Raw genomic sequence first — 24,276 nt, 5'->3', positions numbered from 1 at the left:
GTACGCTCCCACGGCGCTCAGTACGCCACCGGTATGTCCGTCTCCAGCCCCCGCAGCCGCGCGGGGAAGTCCATGGGGTTGTCCGTCATCCGCGACAGAACCATCGTGCGCATCGCCGTGGTGAGCGCCTCGTCCGCCTCCCGGCGGCACTTGATCTTGAGGTGCGTGAGCGCGGGGAGGAGGAAGTGCGAGAGGGCTCCGAGGTCGGTCCAGGGCGAGCGGGTGAGCGCGCCGAGCAGCTCGGGCGTCACCGAGCGCTCGTCGTCGTCGCGCCAGTCGGCCTCGTCGACCGCGAGGCGGGCGAGGGCGGGGGCCAGCTGGAGGCAGGCGACGAGCTGTTCGACCGGTGCGGCGGGCATGCCCTCCAGCTCGAGCGTGCGCAGGCGCGTCACTTTGAGGCGCGGATGTGGGACCACGGAGCGCTGGAGGAAGGCGAGAAGGACGTCGATGTAGTCGGAGCCGTCCATGGTGTGCATGCCCCCCTCTAGCTTGAGCGCGCCGATGAGGGGCGCGGTGGTGTACTGCAGCATGTAGTAGGCGGCGTTCTCGAGCGTGACGTCGTGGAGGACGGGAAACTCGACGACCGCGCGCTCGTCGTCCACGTCGCCGAGCTCCATGGCGGAGACGACGAGGCGGAAGAGCGTGGGCGCGCATGCCGCGATGGCGTCCAGCAGCACGTCCAGCGTCGTCTCGTCGTCGATGTGGTACAGCTCGAGGCTGACGAGGTTCCAGTTGGAGGGGAGGACCACGGGTCTGAAGGTGCGCTCCATTCTGAGTTCGAAGCTGATGACGTTGTGGGCGACATTCTCGAAGTACTCCAGGCACTTCCTGTGCTCTCGACCCACGTCGAGCTCCACGATCTTCAGCGCGGGGAACTCCTGCGGCCAGTGTGGAGCGACGAGGTCCTCCATCTTGTCGAAGTCGTAGAGTGCGAGCTTGAAGAACCGATGGTGCTGCGAGAACACAAGCGCAATTGCCTCCGGATTCGGGTCTCGCTTCGGCTTGCCCTCGTCTCGCAAAAACTCCATAGGCCCGAAGAGGGAGACATGCAGCGGCTCTTCCCCAGCTCGCTCGAGACGGGAGGCCACGGGCGCTGTGCGCGTGGAGATCGTCATCGCGAGGTGCGTCCAGAACTCGGAGTATCCGAGCGCGACTGCCCGCCAGTAGTAGCATACTTGCGAGAAGTTGAGCTGGTCCTCGATATTCCGGCTGTACCACCACTCGGGTAGTGCGAGGGTGAAGATAGTGATAAGCAGTTCGCGGGGGATGCGGCGCACGGGCGCAAGCACGGCACGGCAGACATCTAGCGCTCGATTTATGCGGGGGATGTGCGCAGACTCTTGGTGAGTGTCTTTTGCGCCCGGCATAGTGACTTCCAAGTCCCTGGCAGCTTTGCTCAGGGCATCGGTGATCGAGAGTATGTGTGTCGTCTTCTGGGGGTTGGGAATGGTACCAGAGCGTGTCATCTCCTCGTTCGCGTGCTTGGACGCTTCATGAAGGAGGCCTTCGACGTCGGCCGGCAGCGTGATCATTGCTAACTGGTGCTTTAGAGAAGTAACGAATGGGTATCGTCAAGGCTACGCACTGCAAGATATCACCCTAACAGATCCAGATATTCAGCAATACAGGTAGAGAACACGCAAGTTCCCCTGTCAGTGATGGTTCGGGGAATCGGGGTACACGTCGTGCAGGTCGAAAATGCTGCTGCTCGGAAACCAGGGCGATCTCCTTGAACGCGTCGCGGTCACGTGTATATAGCGCACGCGTCGCGCCAATGTTCTCAAACTGTTGACAGAATGTCACCATATGTGCGGATGTCAATCAATCGACGTTGGTCCGTATGTGTACATTCACATCGAAGAAGGCAGCCGCATCATCGCGGCATCTGTATTTCTATCTGAGGTTTCGTCAAGACAGTGTCTAGAGGAAAGATCCTGTTCGCGCGATCGTAGTATTCCAATCTGGACTGTAGCATAGCCCGCATAAGCTCCTCTACATCCACAAGCTGATCTTCGTGCCGGAGATCAACCGCCAGAAGGGTGGGCAGCAGCCGATCGCGGGATGAGGCAAGATCAGGGGAACGCGTCATGGCGGCCAGCAGGCCCGGTGAGACGAGTGGCTCGTGCTCGTCAGCGAACACCGGCTGATCGTGCCAGTCAGGACGCCTCTCGTTGATCAGGAGGCGGAAGACGTTGGGGGTGAGTTCCAGGCAGTCCACGACTACTTGTGGGGGAGCTGGGTTCAGGCTGACGAGCTCGAGGATTTTGAGAGGCAGAGGGTTTGCTGAGGCGGCTGTCGTGTTTTGCAGGTGGTGAAGCAGCGCTTCCATCTCGATGCCGCCCTCGTTCCACGTCGCAGGGCCCTCCAGGCGGATGACGAGGACGCTCGGGGCGACGATGTGATTGCAGAGGAAACACGCGCCGTCTGTGAGCTTGAGCTCGAGGAGGTTGGGGAAAACGATGGGCTCGTCAAAGCCCTCCATCTCGTCGACGCCGCTGATTTTGACGATGAGCCGGATCAGGGAGGGCGCGCTCGCGGCGATGGGCTCCATAATGTCCTCCAAGTACCGCTCTTCGTCGACGATGCTGATATCCAGACTGACTAGCTTCCACGCCGCAGGGAGGATGATCGGCGCCGGCGTTAAGTCGTTGGCGCTCAGGGAGAATCCGACGACGTTGGGCGCATTGTCGAAGTACCGGATGTATTTCGCGGGGTCCATTTCGCAGCTCATTTTCAGCGCTTTCAACGCCGGAAACTCTGTCGGCCAGTAGGGCGCCAGCGCGTCCATCGATTCGTCGATGCTGGGTACCCATAGCGAGGACCATCGCCGCGCCTGCGAGCATATCGCCTGCACTGCCTCTGCATTCGAGATCGTAGGCCCCTCCCCCTCGTCCTCCACATCCAAATAAAGATGCCTGCCGCTCGCAATGAACACATCCAGCGGCTCGTCTGCCGATAAGCGCAGGCGGTTGATTACAGGCCCTTCGTGACTGCACAGAGTCATCACTATGTGCGACCAGAACTTTGGCGTGCCCAGGGCGACCTCGCGCCAGTAGAAGCACACGCTGGCAAAGTTGAGTGTTTCTGGTGCGCTGGAGATGAGCCAGTTGTCGGGGAGCGCCATCTCGAAGATGATCGAGAGGAGCTCGCGGGGCAGGCGGCGGACGGGGGCTACGGCGGCGCGGCACATCAGCAGAGCGTGTTCGATGAGCTCTTGTTGTATGGGATCATCAGGATGCGTGGTCGTGAAGGGTTCAGCTGCAGAGTGGTGTCGGTCTCGAGCTTTCTGTAGAGCATCGGCAAGGGAGGTAATTTGTGCGGTCTCCTGAGCGTTGGGGATGGTGCCAGAGCGTATGAGGGCGACATTCGCGTGGTTAAGCGCCGTGCGTATGAGGTCGATCGTAGACGCCGCAGACATATCTACTCAATCCGCAGGGTCAGCCCGGTTACCACTGTCATATCAGTGCACAACGCACCTTCTCGACAAGCCCGAATGGCGCAGAAGTACCACTAGCAATAACGATTCTTGTACTTGACGAAAAAGCGGGCGGAGTCGGTAAAATGCAAGAGCTGTTGGGGGTTCACCGTGCACTATTGACGCGGCGTACAGGCAGGGACCAAGTGAGCCTGAGACATTGTTGCGATGTTGGATCAGGAATCAAGAACCTGCGCGATCACGTGCATGTCGCGTCGCGCACTTCTACAAGCCATCCACGTGGAGGGCGGACCGCGCATGAGCTAGCGCGTTCTGAAGTTGCAATGGGTCTAGCGCAGATACTGACAAATTAGCACCGATTATTTCCCTTCTGTGGTCGTCATTATGGCAAATTCCTTCCATGCCTCGTGATTCCACTCACGATGCTGTGGCCTTGGCGAGCTGTAGAAGTCGCGGTATATATAGGAGAGGTATGAGGCCAGCAATTTTTCTCCAGAAGCCAGGTCTCCCCTTCCCCTCGGGGTTGTGGGTGACCGCCGTCACCGGTAAGTCAGCGAGGGGCCTGTGGGGCTTCCCCCGCTGTGCAGTGCTCTCTGGCGTACCACCAAGTGGTGTAGTCCACAGCTGAGGGCCGCCTCCCTCAGCGGTGCGGATAGGGACGCTACGCGCTGTGCTGGACATGGCGCGAAGTCGCTTCCGTGGAAGGTTGATGGTTTGCTTGGTCGGTCGGCCTGGGGAGGATACGTATGCGAGCCCGGGACTGGCCCAGGTGGTGACCATACGAGTTATGCTCCCAGTGCTACCAGTGGTGTATTCCACGGCCGGGGGCCCATACCCTCGGTGGTGCGAGGCGCTTCGATACGGCTTGGAAGCCAGCTACGGCCCGCGACCTTGCTGACGACGCAATCGCGTACAGTGACCCACAGTCAGGAGGTGGCGGGTCGTTGGGGGCCCTTCGCGCGTTCGATTCGCGGCCACTTTCATGATCTCTCATATACCAGACGTTGGAAAACACAAGTTCCCTCTTCTACAACAAAGATATGACAGACAGGAAAGCGCGGAACAGTCGCTCTGTTCACAATGACTAGACATTTGTCGTAGATACACTACCATTCATCTCCAAACTGGGGGACGATCGTGCAGTCAACTAACTGCAGGACATCGTCCGAGTCGGAGATCGCCTGCCTGGAAGCAATCATGTCGTGCAGGAGCGTCTGTACCTCTTTGTCTTTGTACTCCAGGTGCAAGCTCAAACTCGAGAGCCTCGGCAGCAGCTTATTCTGCGGCGCGTCGCCGGGCTCGCTCGAGCGCGTCATCGCCAGCAGCAACTGCGGCGAGATGATGAGCTTCTCCAGATCCCCGTCCTCGAGGAGATTCAAGCACTCGTCCCCGTCTTGAATTGCAAGGCAGGTAAGCATGGGAGCGAGACCGAAGCAGTCTAGCACGAGCTGTGGTTCTGCAGGAGTCATGCCGAGGAGCTCAAGAGACTCGAGAGGACAGACGCCGGCGGGTCCCCCGGAACGCTGGAGAAGGGTGAGCAAAGCCGCCAGCTCGCTCCCGTCCTCCCCTGACATGCCCGGGTTTGGCCGTTCAAGTCTGATGCTGGCGATCTGGGGAGCGACGATATGTCGGCACAGATAGCACGCGTCGTAGTGCAGCTTGAGGGTCCGAAGGTGCGGGAACATGATGGTGTCGTACTCCTCGTCAATCTCGCCGACGTCGAGCACGTACACCTCCAGGGACTGCAAGGTAGGCGCGTAGACCGCGATGACCCCGATGAGTTCTTCTAGGCATTGTCCATTTTCCAGCAGGTTCAGTTCGAGGTGAGTAAGGTCCCACGCCGGAATGACTTCGAAAGAGCGAGGGACGTAGTGACAGAAAAGTTCGAGCTTGACAACATTCGGCGCGATGCCAATGAAGTCCTCGACGATGTCCGACAGGTTGTCGAAGACCGCCAAGTCCAGCTCCTTCAGCTGAGGAAACTCCGTCGGCCAGCAGGGTCCAATCGCCCGGATGATGTCTTCGTAGTAGATGGCGGCATGTACGGAGAACCTGCGCATGCGATGCGATTGGGAGAATAGAGCGTGCAGGGCACTGGAGTTCCACCGGGCATTCTCACCTTGCGGGCAACCGACTCCATGGCGGAGGGAGACATTGAGGAGCTCGTTCCTTGACCAGTCAATTCGAGTCGCCACCGCTTCTGCAGGACAGGTCTGATGCACGGCGACGTTGGCCCAGAAGTGCCCGTAGCCTATGGCGACCTCGCGCCAGTAGTGGCAGACGCTCGCGAAGTTGGGCATCACCGTCACGTACGCTTGTTCCCAGTTCGTCGGCAACGCCAGCTCGAAGATGATGATCAGCAGCTCGCGAGGGAGGCGTCGAACGGGTGCAACGGCCGCGCGGCACATGCGCAAGGCGTGCTCAATGCGCCTCGTCGGTCTGGAGTCGTTGGCAAGGTGTTTACGCCGGCACAAGATCCACTGGAGTTCGGCGGCGACGGAGTGAATGCGTGCGGTAGCTTGAGGACTGGGTGTGACGCCGGAGCGGAGATGCGCGACCCGCGCGTAGACCGAGGCTTCGTCCAGCAAGGCGTCGATGTCTTTCGGGGAGAATTCCATTGCTGGAGACGACGAAGCTGATTAGTTCTTATTGGGTGATCGCAAGAGCCGTGCGTGCCCTGCTTACTGGCGAGGTAATTTATGTCCCAAACAAGAGCGTGAGAGACAGCCAAGATACGCGAATGTAGCACTGTGGGAGTGTAGAAGAGGATGATGAGATGTCAGACCGCTGTCGACCCGATTCATATATGACTGGCGCCCATTGTTCCCTAAAAGGGTGGCAGGAGGTTTGCCATCGATGTCCACTGTCCATGCAACGCGTATTCCCCTTTCAGGATCAATGGCCAGCGCTGCATGGACCAGAGAATCGACTATCAGAGCGCCCGGGCGTTACTGGCTTCGACGAAGGTCCGAGTGACAGACATGCCACTGACTCTTCAGTCAGGCTTTAGATTGGCAAAGTGGAGGGCAGAGTCGTCATAGCCGGCCGTTTGAGTACACCTTGTACCATTTGATGCGGTATCGAGGAGCGTAGGTGACGGTAGGACGCCAATTGCTTTAAGTCATGCTGTTCGAATCGGGAATGAAGATTCTGAGTCGCCATACGCGATCACGTGCATGTCGCGTTGCAAGATATTGGGTTGCCTGAAGTTCAAGTATTGTTTCGACTGGTTTCCAGATCTTGCGTTGTGAGTGTCACCAACCGTGTTGCTGCGCTTCCATAGAACTAGCTTCATGAAGGTTTTGCATGTAAGATCGAGCTCTTTCACTCCGGAGTTACATATAACTGACGCTTAAGTTCGACATCAAATATCGTTTCGTCACAAGCGTATGTAATTCCTGGGAGGCGTCTCTTAAGACCACTTAGTGTTGCAGTAATAGTAGTACGGAAAGAACATGTAGCTTGCTAAAGGCCGTATGTCGTCCCAGTCAGACACAGCCACCCTAGAAGCGATCATGTCGTCCAGGAGCTTCTCCACTTCTTCATCTTCGTATTGGAGGAGCACACCCAGAGTCGAGAGCTTCGGTAGCATCTTGTTTTGCGACGCGTCATCTGATCCGCTGGAGCGTGTCATCGCGCGTAGCAGCTCTGGCGAGATGATGAGCTTCTCCTCGTCGCCCTCTCCGATTAGGTCCAAGCACAAATCCGAGTCCTGGATTGCGAGATGCTCGAGCTTGGGAGCGAGATCAAGGCAGTCAATCACCAGCTGAGGGTGAGCGGGGGTCATGCCGACGAGCTCGAGAGATTTGACAGGACAAAAGCCAGTGGAACCCACCGAGCGCTGAAGAAAGATGAACAAGGCCACTATCTCGCTTTCGTCCTGCCCCGACATGCCCGGGTCCTCGCGTTCGAGCTTGAGGTTGACGATTTGAGGGGCGACGGCATAGCGGCACAGATAGCAAGCGTCGAACCGCAGCGTCAAGGTCCGCAAATTCGGGAATACGATGGTGGCGAACTGCGCGTCTATCTCGCCAACGTCAAGCACGTACACATCTAGGGACTCCAAGGTAGGCGCGCACGCCGCGATATTTGCGATAACCTCGTGCAGGTACTGCCCCTGCTCGACCAAGTGCAATTTGAGGCTGGTGAGCTTCCATGTTGGCGGGAACCTGATGGGCGCGGGGACTTTCTCGCAGACCAGCTGGAGAACGACGAGGTTCGGTGCGAGGTTGGCGAAGTCCCGAACAGCCTCCGCCAGGTTATCAAAGACCTCCAGTTCCAGTTCCTCCAGCTGGGGCATCGCTCGGGGCCAGAAATGCCCAATGGCCTGGATGACGTCCGGGTAGAACATGCCTAGGGCCAGACTTAACCTGCGCATGCGATGCGATTGGGAGAACAAGACATGCAGGGCAGCCGCGTTCCATGGGGCCCCATTCCGCGAACGAGGGTCAAGGTGGATGAGCGAGACTTCGAGGGAGCTATTGCTCGACCATCGGATCCGGTTTTCTACCGCTCCAGCAGGGGTGGTCTGGTGCATCCGAATAGTTGACCAAAACCGCCCATAACCAGTCGCGACCTCACGCCAGTAGTGGCAGACGCTAGCGAAGTGAAGTATCTGCGTCGCATACGCCTCCTCCCATTTCCACGGAAGCGCCAACTCAAAGATCATGATCAGCAGCTCGCGAGGGAGGCGGCGAACGGGGGCGACGACGGCGCGGCACATGCGCAAGGCGTGTTCGATGTGCATAGTTCTTTCGATGCGCCGCGTCGGTGTGCCGTCGATGATGATGTGGGGAGCACGGTGGAAGAGGAGCTGACGCTGGTATAAAATGCATTGAAGCTTGTCGGCGATGGAGAGGAGGCGCGCGGTAGCGTGAGCGCTGGGGGTGACACCGGCGCGGAGATGCTCGACGCGCGCGTAGACAGATGTTTCGCTGAGTAAGGCATCGATATCGATGTCTTTCGGAGAGTATTCCATAGCTAGAGCGAAGACGCTAGTGAGCAAGCGAATGCCTTCAAGACCCGTGCATACCTTGCATCGAGGGTAGCCAAGCGGCAGAGGGAAAATAGGATGATGGATGTCACGGTCGGACTGGATCGATCCAGCTTATGTAGCTTGCGCTCATTGTTCCCGAAAAGGCGGCAGGAAGCCTACCTTTGCTGGATCAATGGTCACGCAACATTCATTCCCATTTCAGGATCGTTAAGCCAGCGTTGCATGGTCCAGAAAACCAATGCTCAGAGAGCCCGGTCGATATTCCTACCCGTCACTTAGCGGTCGTCTCGCACCTTTGAAGCAACGTGCGAATGGTGCGGCTGCAACAAGGGAATCGGGGAAGGAATATGGGCACTCAGATCATGCATATGCATACCTGACTGTGATGATCAGTATACGACGATAACGACAACCACACACGTACTAATTGCAACCATTCGCCTTGCACAGTCATTGGTACAGAGGGAGCATCCAAGCCACGACAGCGGCGAGGTCCCGAGGATTTTGCAGGCGCAGAGCGCGACGGGTATATGGAGGAACGTAGTATATCGAGGCGCTAACCGCCTTTTAGTAGTCGCGCACGTCCGGATATCAATGCGTACACCTGAGTACTGGTACGTACGCCTAAATATCAGCGACAGAAGCAACACGAAGCACCATGGTACCAGATAGGAAGTCGAGTCCAGAGAGAGGAAGCAAAGGATACACGTCGAGCACGAGGGCTGGGTAGAGGCAGGATAAATAGGAAAGAAATGATACAGTGTAAGGATCAGGGATGCGGCGCGAATCCAATAAGAAGCAGTGCAAGATATACGTAGGGGGACACGAGAGAGCATACGTATGAGGGACAGACGCACTGTGAGCAGGCTGAAGAATAAGCCAGACCAAAAAAGGAGACTCAGACGGAGGCCCAAAAATCGGAGGAGCAGAAACAAAGGAAAGTGAGATAGTCCGGGAAGAATACAGATTTTGTGAGGACGACAGGAGAGCGAAGCCGAAGGAGGACGAGATATAGGGAGGGAGACAGACTATAGAGGGCGAGGCAGGCTATAGGGTGAAGGCGGAAAGGAGGGTGAATGGTGTGTAATCTAGGGGTTGGTCGATGCGTATTGGATTTCGAGTGAGCGCATGATGCTTCAGAACTCGAGGAACTGATATGCAGTGGGATCGAAGCGCTGTTCGAGCGCGGGCGGTTGCTCCTCGTGGAAGAGGCCTGGCATGTCTTCTGCGGGCGGGAGCGGCAGGCGTAGGAAATGTCGAGTATCGTCGCCGGAGGAAGTATGTGGAATTATCGGCGCCTGCGGACGAAATTGATCTCTATCCAGACGTTCCCCACAAATCACTCACCATGATCTCTCTTCGCTCCAAAGCGTCCCAATCTACACCTCGGAACCACGGGTGCTCCAGGACGTCTTGTGGCCCGCCAATCATGTTACCCAGTCGCTTGGTGCGGTCGGGGTTCAAAAAGGCGCGGATGAGGCTTCTCGACAGCGGATCCATGCTACGCGGCCAATGGATATGTCCGTCGAGGATCTTCTCGTATATCCCGTACGGCGATTCATCGAAGAAAGGGGGATAACCGACAAGCATTTCGTAGCAGAGCACGCCGACGGCCCACCAATCTGCAGCCTTGCCGTGACCGTCGGACTGGATGATCTCCGGGGCGAGGTACTCTGGCGTACCACAGAGTGTCCACGTGCGGTCGTCGACGATTTTCGCGAAGCCGAAGTCGGTGAGGCGCAGGTAGCCACGCGAGTCGAGGAGGAGGTTCTCGGGCTTCAGGTCGCGGTAGATGATGTTGAAGGAGTGAAGGTAGCGGAGGGCGAGGATGATGGTGGCGAGGTAGAAGCGCGTGACGTCGGGGGTGAAGCGCTGGGCGCGGCGGAGGTGGGTGAAGAGCTCACCGCCGGGGACGTAGGACATGAGCATGTAGACATTCAGGCTGTCCTGGAAGGTGGCGAAGAGGTCGACGATGAAGGGGTGCTGGATGCGGGAGAGGATGTAGCGCTCCGCGTTCACATGCTCCACTTGGCGCAGGCGCACGATCTCGCTCTTGCGGAGGACCTTCATCGCGAAGTAGTTGTTGGACTCGCGCCCCCTATGTCGGACGATGAGAACGCGGGCAAACGTGCCCGTACCTGCAAAGCGATGAGCGCATGCGTGGGGCGGTGCGATCGAAGGACTCACCAAGGGTCCCCCGAACCTCGAAGTCCGTGAGCTTGATGCCGACTTTTTGCAGATGCACCTTTTCGTCTTCAAGCAGGCGGAGGGGGGGCTGAGGCCGCTCCTCGTCGACCTGCATATCATGCTGGGTGGGCTGATGGAGTTGGTGGTGTGCCGGTCCGGGGGATGGAAGTACGCGATCAACCATCTCTACGTCGTCGATGCTGAGCTCGCTGTGTCCGGGGGAAAGGGGCGGAGTGATAGGTGCGTCAGGCACGACCTGAGATTCCCGTCTAGGGAGCGAGATGGAGCCCAAGCGAGGAGCGGCGTTCGCGAGGGAGGGGCGCGTGTTGGTCGCCGCGCCGGACATTATAAGGGCGGTGGTAGGATACAAGACAAAGTGTGGAGATTATAGACGCATGGAACGCAGCAACCGGCGGAAAAGGAAGGGTGAGGGGGCGGGCGTCGGTGGCGCAGGCGGTCGCGGTGGAAATGAGGAACTCGAGCAGCGGTTGTCAAAACCAAGTCGCACTCGGCGTCTGGAACGACGGCCACGCGACGCCGCACGTGGCAAGGCAAATGGCAAACACCCACATCGGGCGCCTCCATTACGCGTCCGCAAGACGCGTCTCTTGTCGCTGCCCATCACAATGTCCAGGTCCTACGATCGCGGTGCGCACGACGAGCAAGCGAACTGGACTGGCTGCTGATCGATATCCAGCCCTCACCGTCTTCTCCCCCGATGGCCATCTCTTCCAGGTGCGTACTTTCCTGGCATGAATAGTACGCGTCTGATGATGGGATAGGTCGAGTACGCTTTGGAAGCAGTGAGGAAGGGGACGTGCGCCGTAGGCGTGCGCGGGAAGGACGTCGTCGTTCTCGGCGTCGAGAAGAAGTCCGTCTTGCAGCTCCAAGATCCCCGCACCGTTCGCAAGGTCGTCATGTTGGACGATCACGTATGCTTGGCCTTCGCTGGTACGTCGCAAGCGAAACCCCCTCTGCGCGATGCTTATATACTGCAGGTCTCACTGCCGACGGTCGCATCTTGATTGACAAGGCACGGATAGAATGCCAGAGCCATCGCCTCACCGTCGAAGATCCCGTCACCATCGAATACATTACGCGTCACATCGCTGGCATCCAACAAGTACGCCCTCCTCACGTCTCTTTTGCGATCTCTTCTCACAGAACTCCTAGCGCTACACCCAATCCGGAGGCGTCCGCCCCTTCGGTATCTCCACCCTCATCGTTGGCTTCGACCCCCATGACACGCGTCCACGACTTTACCAAACCGAACCCAGCGGTATCTACAGTGCATGGAAGGTGCGTTTCCCCTCTTCATACTCATGCATGGCGCTAATTGCACACAGGCAAATGCCATCGGCCGCTCCTCGAAAACCGTGCGCGAGTTCCTGGAGAAGAATCACAAGGACGACATGTCGCGCGAAGAGAGCATCAAGCTCACTGTCAAGAGCTTGCTTGAGGTTGTCCAGACTGGCGCAAAGAACATCGAGATCAGCGTCATGGAAAGCTACGGCAAGGTCACCACGCTCGAACTCGCTGAGATCGAGGGCATTGTGGCTGAGATCGAGAGGGAGAAGGAGGCGGGTGAGTACAAGCCAGCGGTTACATGTGATCGACATGCTAATGCAGTTGGCAGAGGCGGAGCGCAAGCGCTCGAGATTGGCAGCGAGCTCTGCGGGCCAGGCGGCGATGTCGCAGCGGGTGGCAGACCAAGGGCAGTAGTTCAAACCTGTATTATCACATCACTTTCACGAAATGTTGTTGCACGCTCAGGGTAGCACAGTTGTGACCTGTGAATTAACGGATAGCCGCATCGAGGACGTGATCGCCTCTGTGCCACCAATTATGATCAGGGGAGTATATTTACAGGCGAACATGCTCCGACCGCCAGCTCTATGTCGACGGTACAGAAGCTTGAAGTGCGTGGCCCGATTGACAGCATGGAGTGGTTGACTTGACCTTGGGTGTAGGTACAGACCGGTAACGAGTACTCGGCGCATGCACGGTAAGGCCAATGCAGCATTAATGATGTGGGTCCAAGCGACGCTGGCCATTGTTCCAAAAAAGGAAGCGGACCATGTATCCCGCCTTTGTGGTGTTCTCACCGCAGATGCTTTATCGCTCGTCCAAGGCCGTATGACAAGCACTATCTATGAAACCTGAGGCTCTCGACCTGCGAGGGTGATCTGGAGTCGTACAACATATGACAAGAAGAATTTGTGATCCGCGGAGGCTTCTCTGTGAGTGCATCATAAACCAACAAACGCTAAGACTGACAGGTCCATTCAAAGTGGCAGAACCAGGTCGTACCGGTGACTATGCCTAGTCATAGCCTTTGTCTATGTCACTGCCTTGGTTTTTGCTTCCTTCAGTGGCTATGTTCATCGACGACATAAACCGGGTCCTGAGTATTTATACCCTGCCATCACTCTCTCACATCGCCTCAGACCCATCGTCCTTCTTGCTTTCGTCCCATCATCCTTCCTGCCACCTCCCCTCCTGCTATGTTCTCTCACCGCGGCCTCTCGCCAGACCAGATCATGGAAGATCTGTTCCGACAAGTCTCGGACCATGCACCCATCGAACATCTCCGCTCTGGTGTTCAACCAAACGCGCAAACCATCGCGGTGCTGGAAGATATCAAGGACGAGCTTGAAGAACTTCATGATAGGGCCCTTGCCACATATCGTGGCCGCGATGCGAGCAGGCGCATCAAGAACGCATTATATCTCTGCCACGCCGCCCTCGCCCCCATCCGCCGCCTCCCTCGCGAGCTGCTAATTGTGATCTTCGAGATGGCGCTTCCGCAGCGCTGGGAGTTCGCCGCCGCCTCGCTGGTGCCCGAGTTTGTCAACGTCTGCCACGTCTGGCGCGAAGTGGCAATTGGCTACCCGCATCTCTGGACGGCCTTCACTGTCCATCAGGGCACCCACGAGGACGCTTTGGCCAATCGTCTGGGCTGGACGGCAGGCCAGCCGCTCAGCGTCTGCATTCTGGACTGGTACTTCTACAACGACAAGAGCGGACGCATACATCCAGACAAGAATCCCGGCAGCTGGAGCGAGGAAACGCTGCGCCTGATATTCGCCGAGTCGTATCGCTGGCGCAAGCTGGATATCGACCTCCAATGCATCATGAATGCGCTTGATCCCTACTGGCCGGAGACGTTCCCCATGCTCACGGACCTGAACCTGCAGGTCAATAACAACCTTGCGGAGGCTGTCGAGTTCTTTGGCGAGATCGCTCCGAACGTGACCAAGCTCGAATCGTGCTGCGAAGAACTGAACCCCAACAACCCCATCAAGATCCCCGCGGCATGGAAACTTACCTACCTCGAGCTGCACCCGGTGGCCAGTGCGGAGCAGTACTTGGCCGACCTCATGCAGACCATCGCGCAATGCGCGGATACCCTGGAGTACCTGGAGGTGTACACCCACGACGTCGGCGACGTGGTAGGGACATACCACACCATCACCTTCCCCAAGCTCCGCAAGCTCAAGCTCTGGCTGGACGCGTGCCATTTGTGCCGCTACGTCGTCGCCCCGCAGATTGAGAGCATCATCCTCAAGCGGGACAACTACGGTATGTCGGGGGTGAACAAGCCCGAGCTGACCTCCTTGCATGAGCTCCTCCGCCGTTCGGCGGGCTCGGATGGCGCGTGCTCCCTCAAGCACCTCGATCTTCTCAACTTGTACCCGGTCAAGCCGCAGGTCGTTCTAGACTGCCTCAATCTCGTTCCACAGCTTACCAGCCTCAGCATACGCGACACGAGCGGATACTGCGAAACGGAGTACCAAAAGGAAGGACATAAACTCATCATCTCGCCGGAGTTCTTACAAGCGATGACGCGCTCTTGGGACACAAGCGACTCGCGGAATCGGCTACTGCCCAAGCTTTCGACGTTGCGCCTGATCTACGGGTACAAGACCGAGGAGATGCAGCTGCCGGCGCTCGGAATGTTGATGTCGAGGAAGACTATCTTCGATTCTAACAATACCGTGCCGTTGGTCGACTGCAAGGTGACATATGAAAGGGATGAATGGTATGGTACTCGAGGACATAGTATGTAAGCCTTGTCTGCGCGTCGTGATGCAAGGCTTTACAAGGCAGAGGACAGATACAAAGGAAAGTAGTAATCAGTAGCTATATGATGCATTGGTGCTCTACGTTCTAAACACAGTCTGAAGTTGCTAGCGCTCAGTAAATGACCCGATAACCGGAGTCGCAAGCTAAGTCAAGAGTGTCATCTACCATAGCCGAGAATCTGGGGTCCTCTGGCTCCAGGCTCTTGAACTGCTTGATCACTGCCCGATCGCGAGGGCGCGGACGGATCCTTCCCACATTGTTCTCAGGAGCGTAGCCGATCAACACATAGCGAAGACTATCCGTCTTCGCCCTCCTTTCCAGTAGCATATCTGCAATGACCCCATCTGCAGTCGTGCACCGCTCCAGGACAAGGTTTGCCAGTTTGGGCATCTTCTAGGATGGAGCAAAGAGATGAACCGCTCGGTGATGACCGACTGAGATGGAAAGATCGCCAACTCAACGAGTTTCGACATCTAAGGCAGCCCAAAAACGGATACGAGGGTCGACTCGTCGATAGTGCCGCAGGAGTCAAGACACAACGACTCCAGCCCAGCCTTTGCCTGTTTCACGATTCGTGTGAGCAGGTCAGGTTGCAGAAAGGGCCACCCGTTGGGATCGGCGTCTCTGCCCGTGTCTGATACAAGATCGAGAGAACGCAAAGCTGGGAACGAACAGATGGTGAAGACGGTGTCGAGTGGTCCGTCGCCTTCCAAGCTTATATACTGCAAGGAAGTGTGACGGATGGGACGACGTGCACGAGGCATCGCGACATCTGTGCAATATAGACGCGTAGTTGCGCTTTGCAGCAAAACCGCCTTGTCCAGGATGTACATGAGCATGTTCTGTGTGATTGGGCAAGCATGCAAATCCAGTTCGACAAGCTGTTGCCAAGGCACATTGACTGGGCATTCTACCACGTAGCTTGTGCAGTCGTAGGCGTGCCAGGTCAGGTCTGCCAACGAGGGACCCGAATAGAGACGTTCGAAGATTTGGGGGTCCGGCACACTGCAATGAAACTGTATGTTCAGTTTCTCAAGAGCAAAGAGTGGATCGCCGAGGTGACTGGCAAGTCGACGAGCCGACTCTTCACCGACAGTGATGTCCAATCTCTTGATCTGGGCGAGATGCTTGACGATGAAATTCAGGAGGCAGTGGCAGAGTTTGGTTTCTTCGTGAAGCTCAAGGTCATCTGGCAAAGTCCCGTCCAGAAGATTGTCGCGAGTGAATTCATGGTAGGAAATGTCTAATCCGAGGCCTCTGGCACGTTCCACGCAGATAGAAGCAAGCTTCGAATGGCGTCCCGTCCCCAAACAGGAATTCAGATTCAAGTCGATTCGATGCCAAAGCACTGGCAGGTCCAAGGCAATCTGTCGCCAGAGCGCGCAAACGTGGGTGAGCCTGAACGGAACGAAGGTCGAATCTAGAGCGAGGAGCTGGTCGTTGTCTGCACAAATGATGAATATGAAGCAGAGCACCTCGGTGGGCAGGCGATTGATGGGTGGCACGTTGACAGTGCCCGGCTTCGCGAGAGAATGGCGTCTCTTTCGTAATTGGGAGGTCAATGGAAGCATCGACAGCAAAGAACCCGCGGCGGATCGCCAAGTAGAGGATCCGTAAATTGAGTCAGATGTGTGGAAGGAGCGGTCCGAGAGCCAGCTCGAGCCGCCACGATTTCGTACACGGTTCGAGTCTCCACCCCCGAAGATATTTTCGTGAAACTGCAGCAAGTCAAGCGTCAGTACTGTGAGCTCAAGCGCAGCGTATAAGCCGCGCACCTCCTGTGGCATCATGCATTCAAGCTTCTGAGCAGCACGGCGAAACGCGCGGCGAGATGTCGAAAGGAGGTCCATGATCCCAGCTCACGGACGAAGGTAGGCAGCTCGACAGGATCCCGAGCAGTGCGCGTGTATAAGTACCGCAGTTATCTATTGTCGCCAAGAACGGTAAGCCCATTGTGTCGCCGGATGCTTCCATTCCATCGTTAATGGAAGGCCATGTTATGGAAGAGCAAAGGGCATGACGCGGCACTGTCCGAGCACACAGTTGTCTATCTGGTTACAGCTGAAGTGAGAGTGTAGCTTCCGGTGGGAATATGCAGGAATGAAAGAGCGGAACAGCAGAAGCTGGCGAGGTTGAGTTTCCCACCGGGTTCTCGGAGCGGACGAACGTGCTTTTCGAGTCACGCGCAAGTCACGAAAAGCGCACGCTGCGCCGGCTCGAACCGAAATAATGGAAGACCTGTCCTGGCGTCCAGCTGATAACGCCGCCCAAAGAAACTTGCGTGAGATACACTTCGTGGCGTTGAATGCAAGCCACTTCGGCCCTCGGCTACGCATTCGTTCGACTGACGCTCCGGACCAAATATGCGCCATGTTTGGCGGTGCGCGAGTTTCTGGAGGAGCCAAAGCATGTGGGCGGCGCCGCGGCGCCGCCGCCGTAGTCCCCCCATGTGAGACTAGGCGCTTCGTAAATCCCGCAAACAGAGGTAAATTGCTCACCTGGATTCGTATAAAGGGCAGCCCGGGTTGCCGAGGGACTCCAGACTCGCAGTTCTAAGCAACTACCTGATCAGCAACTCACTCAACATGTACGCCTCTGTAAGTGTCTGAGGATTCGGGGTCGTAGAACGCGTACTTACCTGGCCTTCAGTCCATCCAGGTCCCCGTCGACGCCCACTGCAACCAGAGCGACTGCAAGTGCAAGTACGTCGTTCGCCGCAAACGGCTTGGACGAATTACTGACGGTCATCTTAGCTGCTCCTGCGCCTCCAACGACTGCAAGTGCTGCAGCAAGTAAATCAACCAGGACCTTTCGGTCTTCGTCGACACGCACTCCTTGTACTCTCTGTATCATGGATGTCCTATGAAGCTGTCTGGATAATGTCATAATAGCAAAGGGAGAAATATCTTGAACATGCACCTGCGCACTCGAGTTTGAATCGTACTTGCCCTGAGCTACGACTGTCGTCAGTTGGCCGTCAGGCAGAGTCAGGCGCGCGGTCTCAGTAAGGATCGATGCCAGGGCGCGGCCAGGCTCCCGCTTCCTGAGCGCAGTCAAGCTCCAGCTTCCAGCACCGCCTAAGATACGCAGTGGCGAACTTTGTCACGGCGATCGCCGGGCTTGAAGGGCCTTGCGTCTTGGCTAGATTCGAGCGCTTGAACGCTTGAACAGCCTACGGAAGCTATAAGCAGATGTCAAACGTATAATTGATAACCACTCACCTCTATACACTCGAGAATAATGCACCCTCTTCATATAGGGAACCCACTGAAGCGTACCTTTTCTCAACAGCGTCTCGCGCGAAGGCAAGAGGTGTGGTCCACCGACCTCACAACAGCCCTGCACGTCGAATCATATGTACATTTTGGTATGTAATTAGGGCTAAGATTGACATCCGAAAGGTAGATAGATATATGGGTTCGGCGCCAGGCCCACCGCCCGCACTGGCCCTGGTATCGGTGCTGGTGGCGGAGCCTGCGCGGCTCACGGCGGTGCAGATGCCTATGGTCCGGTCGCGGCTTGGGCTTGCGCAGACGCCTAGGGCGTGTTCACCGGCGCCTGCGTGACCGTAAGCGTCGCCACTGGAGGGGGCGGCGGCGCGGGCTGCCTCGGCGTCCTCCTCGGTACATTCTGAACCATCCCGACAATCAGCTCGTTGAGCGGCACGCCCGGGTACCCCATCATGAGCTGCGTGTACTCGTACGAGATGCGCCCGCTCGCGACGCTGCGCACGATCCAGCGAGCCGTCAGTGCGCGGTCAGGCGAGAAGAGCATGCTGGTGTTGTCAACGAAAACGGGGAGGACGGTGGTCTTCTCGACGAAGCGCCAGCGATTGCCACCTGAGGGAGGCGCGGTCAGATGAGTATGGAGATGAGGGTGCGGAGGAGACGTACTAGCTAAGATGCAGGACGATAGTTTGGGGCACTGCTTCTTGTAGCTTGCGACAGTGTCATGCTCGAGGTCGAGCAGGACGAGACCGACGGCTTCCGTGATGAGAGGGCGCCCGACGCCGGTAATACGGAGCTCCTTAATGGTAGGCAGAGCGTACAGTACGTCTTCGACCTTCTGGTAGATATCCTGATAGCCACATGTTAGCACTGACTCACCACTCTCGAGGAAGCTACTCACATTCAATGGTCGTAGGAAACGCCCGGTGAACTCGAACCACAGAAGATACTCCACGCGCGGCGGATGCGCGACCAGCGCTGACAACTGCAGCTCGAAGTCGTCGTAGCTCGAAAAGTTATGCAAGATCTTCAGTGGCGTCTTCGATGCCGCCAGACACAGGTACACATCCTGCACATGCGTGTCCGGCGCCTCCAGCGGTGGAGACCACTTGATTGGCAGGTGCTTCACGCAGGCGCGCGGAAGGACGGGCAGGATAAGGAAGCTCGGCGCCGAGTACACTTCGAGGCGCGCGAAGCACGCGGCGGGCAGGCGCCAGAACTGCTTGATGAGCTCGTTCCGCGGCACGCTACCGATCTCGTCGACACAGCAGTCGGTGATGACGAGCACCTCGAGGCGGCGCTGGTTGGCGAGAAAGGCCGCGGTGTCGACAGTAAGGTGGATGTAGCACGAGCGAAGGTCTTGGAAGGGGGTATGCGATAGGAGACTTGGGAGAAGGACAGCGTGATGGAGAGCGAGTTGACGAACGTTAATCATACGGTTAATGGCGGAGGCTGCAAGTCGGAAGAAGGTCGATGAACGGGAGCCCTTGATGTTAAGGAATACACAGCGGTCACTAGAACAAGTTTATCAGTATGCCTGTTCGCAAAAGAGCAATGGGAGGGTACGCACGGCATAAGATATCGGACAGCAACAGCGGCGTCCGACCTGTTGTTAATGGTACGGAAGAACTTAATGGCTTGAAGTGCATTGGAAAGGTGAATGGAACGGTAAAGAGGGTGGATGCTCGCAGTGTGGAAGCGAGCACATGTGGTGGTAATGGCAAGAAGATCCTTGGTGGAGAGGAATTCGCATATTTCGTTGATGATCTCTTGAGGGCACGCTGACAGACCTGACGTCTGCTGCGCGGGTCGTACTGCGACATCGCGGTCCTCCGTACATCGCTCGGCGAGGCACGTTTCGTCGAGCGGAGTCTCGTTCGGAGGTACGAGAAGCTCTTCGCAATGCGAGGGTAGGTCGATGAGGGGCCGCGTGTCTGCGGGCTCCTCCGTTTGGGTTTCTTCCGGCGCTGGCGCTGTGAGCACGTGCTGCCGAGTAACCTCCGCCGGTGTCTTCGGCTGTAGAGGTTCATCAAGATGAGCATCGGAGGCTGCGTGTGGTGGGGTAGCGCAGATGCGATACGCTTGCGTCAATAAAGGGGGGAGAAGGAGGAGGAAGGATAAGCGGGAGACGGTGTTGAAGGTGCTTTCCTTGATGAGAGTTGCGGAGTAGGAGTCGTAGAGGAGGGAGGTCAGCCAGGATAGCCGCGCTGGACCGTATTTCGCCAGCATGCTGTACGAGAAGAGCATGTCCATGAAGAAGATGTAGATGATGGAGTGGCAACGAACACAGTGCCGATTTCGGGTCAAGCACGCAATCCAACCAAGAGCTGCGCCTAGGCTGACGAAGCAAAGGAGGCCCGAGGACGCGACACGGGAGATGTTGGTGAAGGCGAAGTCGTAGAACTGGTTTGGAGGGACGAGCACAGGGGCCGTAAAGCGGAGGTACATCTGACCGGCGCTCCATGTCAACTGCATGATATATGGCGCTTGGTCAACAAAGGGCGCTTAGAGGCATAGGAGGGACAAACGCACCAAGGTTGCTTTGTAGGCAATCTCCCAAACAGGAGCTGTGTGATCATCTAGTACGATGCACTCCTCGGCGCCTTTTGCGACCCGCTGTGCCCACGCTCTCGGTCGCCACTGGTCCTTCCCTGCATTATCGTCGCCTTCACAGGCGCCTTCCCGAGTACGCTCATTGGGGAGTGAGCCACGGGTGCAGATTGAGAGATGTGGATAGAGGGCTCTAGCAACCACGATGCCTGCCACGAGAGGCGCCAGGTTGTCCATATCTGAGCGATAATGGCGCTGCTCGAGCGGCTGCGGGTCGGAAATGAGTTTCGAAGACACGCGCCTGGCGAGGAGTCAAAGGCGACAAAGGGAGGAGGGAGGTGAAGTGTCGGGAGTGGTGATGATGACGGAGAGAGACAAGAAGCGTTCACCGGCGCCGCCACCAACAACGACCACGACCGCGACGGATGCGGTCTCAGTGCCCGGCCGCCGCTGGCCCGCGATCCGGGCTTTCCGGTAATGAAGTCGAGTATCTCACGGTCACCTGTTGTTCAACTTGGTTGTTCATGAAGACAACAAAGGATTTGCAGGGCCTTTCAAGCCATTCATGAGTGTTAGAACTTTGTTTCGGCCGTATGGTACAATGTCTATTGTTACAAGACCCCAATGGGTCAGTACATCCTGTAATCTAACCGAAGGTCTGTGCATGTCGTCAAACTTCGTAGCGAAAGCTGTCCCAGATGAAGTCAGTAGTGGACAGCCGAGTCAAAGAAGCCACGCACTGGATATTCTCCGTGTCTGTCATGTCCTGCTCTCCATTCAAGGCCCCCAGTCGTCGACGCTCGTCTTCGGAGATGCCAGCCGCCCGAGCAGCTGCGTCCCGCCTCCCGTTCTGCCAGACATAGTAGCATCGCCATACTGTCGCATGGTCAATGAAAGAGGTGTATATGAAGGAAGGCGGTATTCACAAAGCAGTCCTACTATTTGCGCGCCGTACAAGATTGCGTTCGTTATGATCGCGGGTATATATCTCGGGGCGTCTTCCTGGCGAAATATCTGCGCGCCTGCAGCATTACCAGCGCAGTACGCGATGAACATGATTGACTAGGGGAATGTGTCAGGCGAGGCTATTGACACGTTGAGAATGGGACTCACGCTAGTCACTGTCTTCTTCGTTCTGCCGGCAACGTTTGAGGGCAGGAAGGTCCAGATTACTGCGGAAAATGTCTATTAGACAATGGGAGTGCTTCAAGGAGAAGATACGTACATAGGCCACAGACACCTGCCGTGTTGGTCATGAAGAAGCAGCCTGCAAGCGGGTAAGCAAACAGGAGAGGAAGTATATTCCTGCCACGTACCCCACTTCGCCCAGCTGTACTCTGGTCCGCTGGGAAGGAGTGCCGTGCCAAGCATGCCGACGAGGCCAGGGAAAGCGCTGGGAGGCGGTGGGACGGCGCGTGAGCCATTTCGGAGATCTGGGGCAAGATAGAGGCACACCTTGCCATGGTCACGTAGAGGCGGATATTCTTATATCGCGTTGTGAGATATCCAACCAGGAGGAACCAGACAATTGCTAGTGCGTCTCGCGGTATGGTCCCTTCCAGCAGTGTCTAGGTTGGATGCGTCAGTCTCAAAGCCGCTGAAGGATGAATGCCACGTACCCGCAACGGCGTAAAGCCAAACGACAGGTAAACGAGATTTCCAAAACTCGACATGCCTCCATTAGGGAGGGTTTGCAGCAAGGTGAGGAAGAAAAAGAACCACGTCTATCTGCTGCGTTAGCGCGAGCTCCCGGTAGTAAACACAGATATCCTCAGGTCGACGAATCAACTCACCTGCGGATCCCTCAGTGCACTCCAAACCTGATAGCTCTTCCACCTTCGCTTCTGTCGATCGGACCCCGTTTGGTCCTTTGCCACGCGCGCTGCGACCATCCGCTTCTCCTCGTCCGACAGCCAGCTGACTTCGCGCGGGGTGCCTAGGAGGAAGAAACATAATATGGATAGGGTGATGGTCAGAGCGCCAAGGAAGAAGGAAATTCTAAGGAGAGTTCCATGTTAGCCAGCTCTCATGCCATGTATCGTCCATGCAAGAGTCCATCAACCAAGGGCTCAAGGAGGAAATACTCACCCCTTCCACGGTGCGAGCCCTCCGTGCTCTCGCGCATGCTTGCCAATGCCGTACATGCAAAGGCTGACAATAATCCCGAGCCCGGAGTTCGCAGTACCCCATATCACTGATCTGTAAACGCGTCAGTTCGATAAGCGCGAGGACAAGACGGATGCGGTAACTGACCGCATTGTGTGCTGAAGGGAGTTTCCGGATTAGTGCGAACAAGATCATAGAATGGGGAACCGGCAGCACACCTCCCGCCGCCTGTAAAAGGCACCGATGATGAGCATGAAGGAGGGTCTGGTGGTGATGGGTTAGACGATTAGGGAGGCAAAGGGACCGGCGATCGGGCGCGAAGAAGGCACGCACGATATGGTGCATTCAGCGGCACCTTGTAAGGCGCGGAGGGCCATGAGGATGGCCCAGTTGGTGGCGAAGCCGGTGCAGAGGACGATGACGCCCCAGAAGAACATGAGGAAGGAGAGCGTCTTCCCGATGTTGACACGTTGCATGACCCAGTTAGAAGGCTGGGGTAAATTTAGTGAGAGAGGCTGAGAGGTAGGTCGTCTCTACTCACGAATTCGCAACACATGTAAGCAAGGTACTGCGTCGGATGTTAGCCTGAAGCGCGGATGTACTGGATCCAGCGCAGCGCCGAAGACGTACGAAAATCGTGGTCAGCCATGAGTACTGTTGGCCGCGCATGTTCGTGTCAGTAATTATACCTGAGGAGAAGGAAAGAAAATCAATATTTTAGCCGAATGCCGCGCCGAGGTGAAAACATACCGAACGTTGCCTGCGTCGAGATCCCCGTCTTGTCTGCTTGCTACGTGCTGTGAGTTCAGCGACCCAGCTGGGATTATCGACTTCCTCTACCTGAACACCGTACGCCACCCACATCAGCGGAAGCAGGAAACGGTCTTGTTTCCTAACCAGTCGCTTGAAGTCGTCGCTCGTGTAGTCCCTCGCCGCGAATGCAGTGTCCACTGCGAGTGCTCGCTCAGATCCCACACTCTCGTCAGCTTCACCAGGCGTCAGCGACTTGATATCGTCCGTCGCCGGCGATTCCGTGCCACGCCCGTCCTGCTTCTCCGCCGCGGACGAGGACGCAGAGCTCGCTGCGCGCGCCGGCAGCATCATGGGGGGAGGAAGGAAAGCGCAAGAGCCCGGCTGTGCGGTAAGTGGGCCGCACGCTAGATTTCTAGTCGCGCGCGGTAGGCCTCCGGGCTTAATGAAGTCAGGCCCTCAGGGCAGCTGCGCGAATTCAGAGGCGCGCTCCGACGGTACGAAGCCTATCGGTATGTGCAGTCGCGGGAGAGTTCCCTCCCCTCAAGGGCCCATTTTCTGCGGTGGAAGGAAGAGAAGGTGGCGGAGAAGGGTGAGATGGAGCCTGGAGGGCGCAGGCGGCGATCCCGTCTGTGGAGGTGCGGTATTGCTGATCCGCAAGGCAGATGGGTGCGCATCAAGACTTCGATGGATTACAAGGCGGGATCTTCGGTAAGGTCATGGCGAGCATTCGGAGGGCCAATAGACGGCTTCAGCGTCAGGCTTAGCGCCAGGGACCGCCCAGGCATGGCCCCATTCATGGCCGTACGGGTTGCTGATGGCAAGAAAAGAGAGTTGTATTGAAGTGTGACCATGCCGTAACGGTCAGCGGTGACGATCATGTTACTCACCAAAATCTCCTGTCTACTGCATCCAGGCCAAAGCAATACTCAATAATT

At 57.0% G+C, this 24,276-nt stretch overlaps 10 protein-coding genes across 10 annotated transcripts; 3 read left to right on the top strand and 7 right to left on the bottom strand.

Moving 5' to 3' along the window:
• Positions 1-17: 17 nt before the first annotated feature.
• On the bottom strand, positions 18-6,063 carry SCHCODRAFT_02562458 (uncharacterized protein; the record flags this gene model as incomplete). The annotated part of the gene is made up of 9 exons (XM_050343770.1): positions 4,589-6,063; positions 4,361-4,413; positions 3,858-4,167; positions 3,609-3,666; positions 3,477-3,510; positions 1,916-3,423; positions 1,849-1,893; positions 1,764-1,785; positions 18-1,534 (listed from the first exon to the last, which is right to left on the bottom strand). The coding sequence occupies exons 1-9, from the start codon at positions 6,052-6,054 to the stop codon at positions 18-20; spliced, it is 5,013 nt and encodes a 1,670-aa protein (XP_050202999.1). The 5' UTR covers positions 6,055-6,063.
• A 731-nt stretch (positions 6,064-6,794) lies between these two features.
• On the bottom strand, positions 6,795-8,495 carry SCHCODRAFT_01210065 (uncharacterized protein). The gene is made up of 2 exons (XM_050341247.1): positions 8,469-8,495; positions 6,795-8,416 (listed from the first exon to the last, which is right to left on the bottom strand). Exons 1-2 carry the CDS (start codon positions 8,473-8,475, stop codon positions 6,849-6,851), a joined length of 1,575 nt encoding a protein of 524 aa, XP_050202998.1. The 5' UTR covers positions 8,476-8,495; the 3' UTR covers positions 6,795-6,848.
• A 138-nt stretch (positions 8,496-8,633) lies between these two features.
• Positions 8,634-9,418, bottom strand: SCHCODRAFT_02031051 (uncharacterized protein). Its single transcript, XM_003035786.2, has 2 exons — positions 8,857-9,418; positions 8,634-8,812 (listed from the first exon to the last, which is right to left on the bottom strand). Exons 1-2 carry the CDS (start codon positions 9,266-9,268, stop codon positions 8,793-8,795), a joined length of 432 nt encoding a protein of 143 aa, XP_003035832.2. The 5' UTR covers positions 9,269-9,418; the 3' UTR covers positions 8,634-8,792.
• Positions 9,419-9,568: 150 nt separating this feature from the next.
• On the bottom strand, positions 9,569-10,965 carry SCHCODRAFT_02484274 (putative cyclic AMP-dependent protein kinase catalytic subunit; the record flags this gene model as incomplete). The annotated part of the gene is made up of 3 exons (XM_003035787.2): positions 9,569-9,730; positions 9,780-10,570; positions 10,620-10,965. 3 exons carry the CDS (start codon positions 10,963-10,965, stop codon positions 9,569-9,571), a joined length of 1,299 nt encoding a protein of 432 aa, XP_003035833.1.
• A 261-nt stretch (positions 10,966-11,226) lies between these two features.
• On the top strand, positions 11,227-12,491 carry SCHCODRAFT_02607287 (N-terminal nucleophile aminohydrolase). The gene is made up of 7 exons (XM_003034960.2): positions 11,227-11,267; positions 11,317-11,354; positions 11,402-11,570; positions 11,618-11,742; positions 11,793-11,918; positions 11,966-12,203; positions 12,256-12,491. The coding sequence occupies exons 1-7, from the start codon at positions 11,246-11,248 to the stop codon at positions 12,339-12,341; spliced, it is 804 nt and encodes a 267-aa protein (XP_003035006.1). The 5' UTR covers positions 11,227-11,245; the 3' UTR covers positions 12,342-12,491.
• Positions 12,492-13,123: 632 nt separating this feature from the next.
• On the top strand, positions 13,124-14,689 carry SCHCODRAFT_02695445 (uncharacterized protein; the record flags this gene model as incomplete). Its single annotated transcript, XM_003034961.2, has 1 exon — positions 13,124-14,689. The coding sequence occupies one exon, from the start codon at positions 13,124-13,126 to the stop codon at positions 14,687-14,689; it is 1,566 nt and encodes a 521-aa protein (XP_003035007.2).
• A 244-nt stretch (positions 14,690-14,933) lies between these two features.
• Positions 14,934-16,723, bottom strand: SCHCODRAFT_02031035 (uncharacterized protein). The gene is made up of 2 exons (XM_050341565.1): positions 16,481-16,723; positions 14,934-16,423 (listed from the first exon to the last, which is right to left on the bottom strand). Exons 1-2 carry the CDS (start codon positions 16,553-16,555, stop codon positions 15,179-15,181), a joined length of 1,320 nt encoding a protein of 439 aa, XP_050202997.1. The 5' UTR covers positions 16,556-16,723; the 3' UTR covers positions 14,934-15,178.
• A 352-nt stretch (positions 16,724-17,075) lies between these two features.
• On the top strand, positions 17,076-17,501 carry SCHCODRAFT_02661737 (uncharacterized protein; the record flags this gene model as incomplete). Its single annotated transcript, XM_050346499.1, has 2 exons — positions 17,076-17,144; positions 17,355-17,501. 2 exons carry the CDS (start codon positions 17,076-17,078, stop codon positions 17,499-17,501), a joined length of 216 nt encoding a protein of 71 aa, XP_050202996.1.
• Positions 17,502-17,968: 467 nt separating this feature from the next.
• SCHCODRAFT_02607275 (uncharacterized protein) lies at positions 17,969-20,929 on the bottom strand. The gene is made up of 5 exons (XM_050344259.1): positions 20,465-20,929; positions 19,503-20,401; positions 18,834-19,446; positions 18,599-18,782; positions 17,969-18,544 (listed from the first exon to the last, which is right to left on the bottom strand). The coding sequence occupies exons 1-5, from the start codon at positions 20,717-20,719 to the stop codon at positions 18,243-18,245; spliced, it is 2,253 nt and encodes a 750-aa protein (XP_050202995.1). The 5' UTR covers positions 20,720-20,929; the 3' UTR covers positions 17,969-18,242.
• Positions 20,930-21,048: 119 nt separating this feature from the next.
• SCHCODRAFT_02607272 (MFS general substrate transporter) lies at positions 21,049-24,142 on the bottom strand. The gene is made up of 17 exons (XM_050344258.1): positions 23,429-24,142; positions 23,339-23,378; positions 23,219-23,277; positions 23,130-23,156; positions 22,922-23,079; positions 22,807-22,852; positions 22,736-22,746; positions 22,571-22,681; positions 22,276-22,480; positions 22,102-22,206; positions 21,938-22,050; positions 21,799-21,875; positions 21,708-21,749; positions 21,596-21,654; positions 21,409-21,544; positions 21,223-21,358; positions 21,049-21,171 (listed from the first exon to the last, which is right to left on the bottom strand). Exons 1-17 carry the CDS (start codon positions 23,687-23,689, stop codon positions 21,153-21,155), a joined length of 1,605 nt encoding a protein of 534 aa, XP_050202994.1. The 5' UTR covers positions 23,690-24,142; the 3' UTR covers positions 21,049-21,152.
• Between the last annotated feature and the right edge of the window lie 134 nt (positions 24,143-24,276).

The sequence above is a fragment of the Schizophyllum commune genome, assembly GCF_000143185.2.
Source record: "Schizophyllum commune H4-8 unplaced genomic scaffold SCHCOscaffold_1, whole genome shotgun sequence".
In the NCBI taxonomy this organism is placed as follows: Eukaryota; Fungi; Basidiomycota; class Agaricomycetes; order Agaricales; family Schizophyllaceae; genus Schizophyllum; species Schizophyllum commune.
This window is presented reverse-complemented; position numbering and strand designations above follow the sequence as displayed.